At 39.0% G+C, this 7,096-nt stretch overlaps 1 protein-coding gene across 1 annotated transcript; it reads left to right on the top strand.

The window, feature by feature from the left end:
* Positions 1–2,132: 2,132 nt before the first annotated feature.
* On the top strand, positions 2,133–4,560 carry LOC131791199 (uncharacterized). The gene has a single exon (XM_059108530.2). The coding sequence runs from the start codon at positions 2,220–2,222 to the stop codon at positions 3,948–3,950; it is 1,731 nt and encodes a 576-aa protein (XP_058964513.2). The 5' UTR covers positions 2,133–2,219; the 3' UTR covers positions 3,951–4,560.
* Positions 4,561–7,096: the final 2,536 nt, after the last annotated feature.

The following is a 7,096-nucleotide window of genomic DNA, read 5'->3' as shown; positions in this document are numbered from 1 at the left end:
TTCCATCTCTTGCACTTTTTTACTTTGCTGAGCTCCAAACCAACCTACACTGAACAATAGATACGTTGGTATGTCAGTCGACAATCAATGCATCAAAATGAAAGCTCTGAAAATAAATGAAACTTGAAAAGGATACGCACAATAAGAATAAAAGCCTGATAGAGTCTTGACCCAAGTAAATCTACGGACCGCAATGTCAATCACGTGTGAAAAAATAATGAGTCTCACAAGGCCCGAAAGTAGACAGCTTGTTTGAATAAAGACACCTTTCATCAACAAAATGACACAGGGATAACAAAGGGTCTGAAAAAGCTTCATTTGCATCGCGTCGTTGATATCTTTGACTGTTTGAAAACGTAACATCTCTTTAATCATTTTGGAGGCAAAAGCTTGAAACAGCTTGAAACACATCACTTTGAAGAGGGCACAAGAAGAACTACGTTTCTGGGAAAACTTTTGTCTGAAAGGTGATTTCATTCAGATATTTGTGTAGAACAGCCGTTGAAGGACCATGCTTCTTTCTAGTGGCTTACATTTCGCTGAGCAAAAGAAAATTATGGATAGATTCAGAAAAGATTTTCTACTGACTTAAATGAATTAGTCATACTTATTTAGGACCGATAATCTAATCTAACTAACTTAGTTATGGCGCGCAAATAACAGAAGCCCCTCCCTCCCTCTGCTTTTCCCAGAATCAAAATAATATTTACACTGCAACCATAAATAATGACTCGAGAGATAAAAAATTATTTTCTTTGGATGACATTTTGACATTCTTTTTTATACGCTTGGTTTAGCACAGATAATTGATTTGAAGTAAATTCCATAATCGCTGGACGAGCTTCGTTTTTGAACAGTAAAGACTGAATGCACAGCCCAAAGCCCTGAAAAGTTGGGCCATTTCAAGTTTAAATACAAATGCAACGTAACTCTTTTAGTATCAAGTATTTTCAAAGTGAACTGAATATGGCCTGGAAGCATATGTTTTGCATAGTTTTGTTGATAAGAACGAATCCAATTTTGCTCTCTCTCGATGTGTCGCGTAATCTTGTCCTTGAGAGACACGTAGAGTCGTGATATTATTTCTTCCCATTTTTTAAACTGAGATTCGTAAGGGAAGAGGAAAAGTTGTTCTCTGCGAGTGGAGTCAAATTCTACATCCAGCGCTTGTGTTTGGTCGTTAACAGGTAATTGTACCACACATGAACTATAAATGTTGTCGTTTCCGAACTGATTACAATTACCCTTCTAGTGTGCTTTAGCTTTATTGATTGATTATCTTAAACATTGCTTCGGCTGATTGAGATGTACCAAGAAAATGTTTGAGGAAGATGTATGGGACCATTTTTGTGTTTGTTTTTTAGATATTAATTATCTCTGCCAAGCGCGTCTTGTAAACAGTATTTCAAATCGCATCCTGGGTGGAGACTATACATTAATTTACTTGCAGTATTTGTTCAAAAACGAGCCAGGGCATTTGAATGAATGAGGGGATGTTTATTTTCGGGCACCACTGTTTGAAAGGCAGGCCTAGAATCTTATAGATACCTACGCTTTTTTCCTTTCTTGTGCTGCATTCATGTAAACATAAACGATTATGATTGAAGAAGGACACTTCATCATATGCTAGCTAGATTGGTCTCTTTTTCTTAACTCTCAGCGCGAATAATAGCGACCCATAAGTCAGTGCTTTGGTAGTGACCTAAAGATCATGTTTTGATGTGTTGGCCCTCCCACTCTGAGGCGACACTTATTAGGATTGGTGTTATTTTTCGGTAAAACACCATCCGCGTTGTCTGCCAACAAATACAAATCTGACCCATGGTTGTTAGGAACTCTAAAAATGAATTCATATTTTTTTCTTGTATCAGTAAATGCTTGCTGAAATGTGTGCATATTAAGACTTTTCTGTCCACGTCTTTCTGAGTTTTTTTAATTTTGATACACGCGGAATATGACACGTCTCTTGTGATTGCCAATCAAACTTTGGGAAAATGTGATATAACTCGAACCATCCACAAATGCATCATACAGGCTCTCCATGACAAAGGTTAAGTCAATAAAATTGATGCTTTGTTTGAGACAGTTAACGATCGATAAGCAAAGATTTTCTATTTGAATCATCGCAAGAAATTCATCGAAGACATTTTACTCTGTAACGCGCCACGTCTGCACATTTAGAGTTGAGAGGCTATCGAATTATTTTTTCATCATAGGAGATGGCTCCAGATGGAAAAGAATTGCTTGAGACTGTTTTTGGCTTGCTTACGAAAAAAGTTCGAAAGACGAAAGAAAGGATGTTGGAAGAAGATGTCGTTAGTGAAATCGAATCGATAAAATTTCAATTGGATGCACTCGCAAAATCACATCTTCTAACAAGTATCACTTTGTTTAAAGAAGGTGTACTTTCCCTTTTCAAAATATTAGACAGAAAGGAAAGAGGTGATTATCGCATGGAAACAGCACAGTTAACCGCAGATTTATCTGCAGAGAATCCGAAGGATGTGTCCCAAGAATCACCAACAGGTCTTTCGAGTACATTTTATCGGGGTTTGCAAGACTTCAAACTAGAAAACTTGGATGAGGAAGGCCACCGAGCGCTATTGACTGCGAAAGAGGATTTTCACCAGGCCCGACTGAAAGCAACAGAAGCGTTTAACAATGAAAGTCTGAGCACGTTGAATCGCATTCAAGCAACAGCCATCCGTGTTGCAGCAAAAATTCTCGAAAACGTGGATCATCCCCAAGAGGCGCTGGCGGTGTGCAAATTGTCTCTTGATGATCTGCACTCCTTGAAGAGAGTGCAGGAAAGTTTTAGCGGGGAACTAACAAAGGGTTTTCGCAGACCTCTTTTTGGCAAAGAAGAGCGCAGGCAGATAATTGCGTCTGTTTGTCAAATGAACCGGGTCATCTACGACGTCATGTCGATGATCGGTAAAAGTGGTGAGCTGCTCTCGCTACCTTTGATCGGCGAGGGAAAGGATGCAATAAATCCACTGCATGACTCCAGAGTCGCCGAAATTCTTTGCAGACTTGACATGGAGCAGTTTTCCGTCCAGCCCTTGACACTTGGCCAACAAGATGAAAAAGACAACCAGCTTAAAATACCACAGGGTATTGCTGCAGACTCACAAGGTCGCATCATTGTTGGCGATGAATGGGATTGCAATGTTAAAGTTTACGATAGCTTTGGCAAGTTCCAGTACTCATTTCCGTGTCCTCCGAGTGGTGATCCCAACATAGTCTCAAGCATCGCCGATATAGCTACCGATGACAGTGACAACGCCTATATCTTGATTGAGGTGGAGAAGTCGACGATGGCGTACTACCAAGTGTATGCGTTTACGAAGCAGGCGGTGTTACAATCCTTTTCTCTCAAAGAAGAGCCCAGAAAAGTCTTAAGGATGACATTAAACAAAGAAAACGAAGTTCTCGTGATAGCCGACGTTTTGGACCAAAGCTATACCAAGAGCATTGTGGAGGTTTACAACAAAGCAGGGCAGTTCCTGCACAGCTTCGGAGAACAACATTTGAAATGTTCACAAGATTTGACTGTAGCTGGAGATGGCCGTATTCTTGTCCTGGACAAAGACGATGATTGCTCTCTTACCATTCACGTCTTTCTCCCAAATGGAAAACATTCATTCCAGTTTAACGTAGATAAACAAGAAGAACCTTGTAACCAAAGATCAAGGCCCTCCATTGCTTGTTACCAGGCACTTAATAATGTAGTTGTGGCTGTACCTTGTAAGAATTCTATGGGAACGGGACACTGCGTAAAAATTACCGTTTACGCCTTAAAAGATGACAGACATGAATCTGTTCGCAGCATTGAACTCGCCGCAAATGAACAGGTTTCTACCCGAGGAATCACAGTCACCTTTAAGGGACACGTCGCAGTTGCTATACTTGATAGGAGCGAAGGTAACAGCAGAGCGATTTTTGTGTAGAACAAGGCTGTGGTATCGCATCAAATCGATGTGTTTACGTTTGCTAATGACTATGGCAATTCTTCTTTTAAAATTATATTTTGAACATTTGAGCACTGCAGCTGTTTAATCTAATTGTAGTCGTTGCATAGTTGTTAAAAAAAAAGGAAAGTTTGATTTGTCACACAAACAGAAATGGAACCAAAGACAGATCAACAACAGGATCATTATTTAGTGAAAACCTACGACGTAGAGAATTCAAAAAGCAAAACCTCTTAAAAACTGTCCGGCTCAGGGATTTACTTAACTACTATCTAAAATTGATGAGCGAAGGAGTTGATAGATATTAATGTAAATTTGAGATTCAAATGTTTCGGTTAAGATCTAGTTTAGATTAAGATTTAAGATGACATAAGTTTTAAAACTTGTGTCTGGAATGTTTACAAACAACACATCTGTTCACAATGCTGCATAGTTTCACAAATATGTAGATTTTGTTCTAAAAAGATAGTTTAGGTCGCCAAAGGACTAACGTACCCGTAGTTATCAGACCTATACCAGCTTCACCGAACAGTTTTGAGTCTTGTCACTTGCTTAGTATGTAACATTTGGCTTATATCTTTAACTATTAAACAGAGCAAATCGTTGTTAGTGTAATGTACAGTGATAATTGTTAAGTTTATCTAAAATGTTCCTTCACCTTAATCAGATTATTAAGACAAAAGCCTTCCTTTGCACGGCGCTTTCGACCGTTGTTGATTTCGTTGTCCCTCCGTTCTGTAACTTCGAGTTTCCTTTTTTCGCCGAAACGCAGCTTTAGTAATGTTGCCTAAGATTCCTAGAAATGCGTGATGCAAAAGTAAACAACAACTTAGATTAAGATATGGCATGTTTGGGCCGTAATCGGTAACACTAAGCAAGCTTAGTAAATGGTCCAGTACATTGCAATGCGAAGGCCAGAAATTTCCGGCCAAAAAAGAGCCAATTTGATCACAAGATCGGCAGAGAAATCCAGACTAATTTTGCACTTGAGGATGCAATCATCTGACTTTAATGAGCAAAACCAAACATATTAGTTGTCTCGCCGCCAACACAAAACGTTCAGACTTCCGCAAAGCGCGCGAATATGCTGAAAACGAAGCGCAACAGCTAGTAAATATATGAAAATAATGAGATTTGGTTTCACTGGGTTGATACAGAGAAAAAGACACACATAAAGAGTTTCATTTCAAAGCTTAACCCACCTCTGAATCTATAGAATACTTTCCTTACAAGGTCCCGCTGAAGGATCGTTATGTTTTCCTCCAAAACCCTAATCATGTCAGCATCAGTTGTCAGCTTTTTCATGTTCTCCTTCAAAGCCCTAATCTTGTCAACATCATCACCGACGTTCCATTAATCTAGTGATAAACTTTTGCGAAGGTGTATGACTTTGGACAATACCTCAGGATTTTAAAGAAATTTTTACTCTCGCTGTAAAACGGGAGTGAATCCTTACTTATAAATAACTTGGAAAGTCACTTCTTGCCCAGCGCTTATATCTCAAGCCTTTTTTTCAAAGAAAGAATCTAAAATATTTATACGGAAGTCCACTTTTTCTCGTATAGGTCACCCCACTGAGTCTTGGTCAATCATTCCAGCCATCTCATTGCAGTTTGGAGAATGATATTTAAACGCTTCACGACAAAATAAGAATTTCTATAGTTTCAAAACAGACAAACTTTACAAGATCCATGATATCTGTTTGAAATATAAGTAAAAGAAAAAAAAAGCAACAGAAAACAATAAAACCCTCACTCTTGTAGAGAAATCTTCCCGTGTGTTTCTATTAAACAGTAAACGGCCATATGATGACTCTTATTTCAACTGACGAGATTTTCACCTAACTAAAAACTTTCAATTTTGGACCATTCCCACTTTTTGCCGATTTTTCCGTAAACCATCACCAAACTTAGAAGAGGGGCAACAACTGAAATCAAACGTGCGATGATAACGGGGCCCAGATATCGCCAATTTGATTGCTTCACCGAATTCGATCTATCTTCCAACGTTTTGCAAATTGCGTTCGATGAATCAACTCCCAAGCTAACTTGGCCGATGTCCTCTTTTGAGTTATTTCTGATTTCTTTTAGATAGATGCACTGGATCCTCGCCGGCCTCGTAACCTTCGTTTATCGCAACCTTTTCCAGGGAATAAGTGCATTTTTATGAAGTGCGCGCCAGTTTGAGCCGATGTAAAAAATGGGCTCTTACTTGGTGTAGAAGACGCAGTATACGTGACATTATTGTTTTCGATCTACTCCTCAGTGAGTGTGTATAAATGCGTATTTGTAATGATTTTCTGATGTGATGCATTCTCAAATTGGCATCCTTAACAGCTTGGGGCGAGAGTTGCAAGTAAGGAGACGCTTCAACGGTGCATGGACAGAAAATATATTTCTCTGTGTTTGATCCCGCTTTTTGATGGTTTTGATCAGACTCCTTGACGTCAGAAAAAAAAAAAGAAAAGCAAGGAAAAAAGAAAAAATTCAAAACAAAACAACGACAACAACAAAAGAAACAAATAAAACATTAGCAATTAGCAACAACAAACCACTTTAAACTGTCAGCTCAAAGAAGCAGTTAGACTACTTGGTTGCAATGATGATATTCAGAAATTAACAACACAACAAACAGCAACTGATATATCGGACAGAACTGAGACAATCAAGTTCAACGTTATCAAAGTTCTTTCCTGTATGTCGTTGAGACTAGACCACGAGCTGTCCAACTTGCTTGTACAGAGTATTAGATCAGTGTCAGTGTCTGAGCAACGGCTCACCAACCCCTCCCCTAACCCAGCCCTAACCCGTACTTGTTATCAGTGGGCTGTTTTTGTGCTAGGGGAGGGGTAGGTACTCAGTTGGTCAGATACTAACATAGATCCATATACATCAAATGATTTCACTTACATCAAATCTTAGGTCCACTCGTATTATTAAATGTACAAACCGTTTTCTTAGAAGAAGTTATCGATTCAGGTCAGAGAAAGGCGATTGTGCGAATAAAGACAAAATCTAAGTGAGTAAAGAGGCCTACCTTATAGTGGCTGAGCCAATTTTCTGTCCAGCATGAGTTCGGCTATAATGTAGAATTTTCCCATTACGAATAAAGAGAGACGCTTAGGC

Source organism: Pocillopora verrucosa, chromosome 10, assembly GCF_036669915.1.
Source record: "Pocillopora verrucosa isolate sample1 chromosome 10, ASM3666991v2, whole genome shotgun sequence".
NCBI classification, from domain to species: Eukaryota; Metazoa; Cnidaria; class Anthozoa; order Scleractinia; family Pocilloporidae; genus Pocillopora; species Pocillopora verrucosa.
The sequence above is the reverse complement of the archived record's forward strand: the minus strand, read 5'-3'. Positions and strand labels throughout refer to the sequence as shown.

Coding starts and splice junctions, on each gene's coding strand:
- LOC131791199 (XM_059108530.2), top strand. CDS start 2,220: ATGGCTCCAGATGGAAAAGAATTGCTTGAGACTGTTTTTGGCTTGCTT.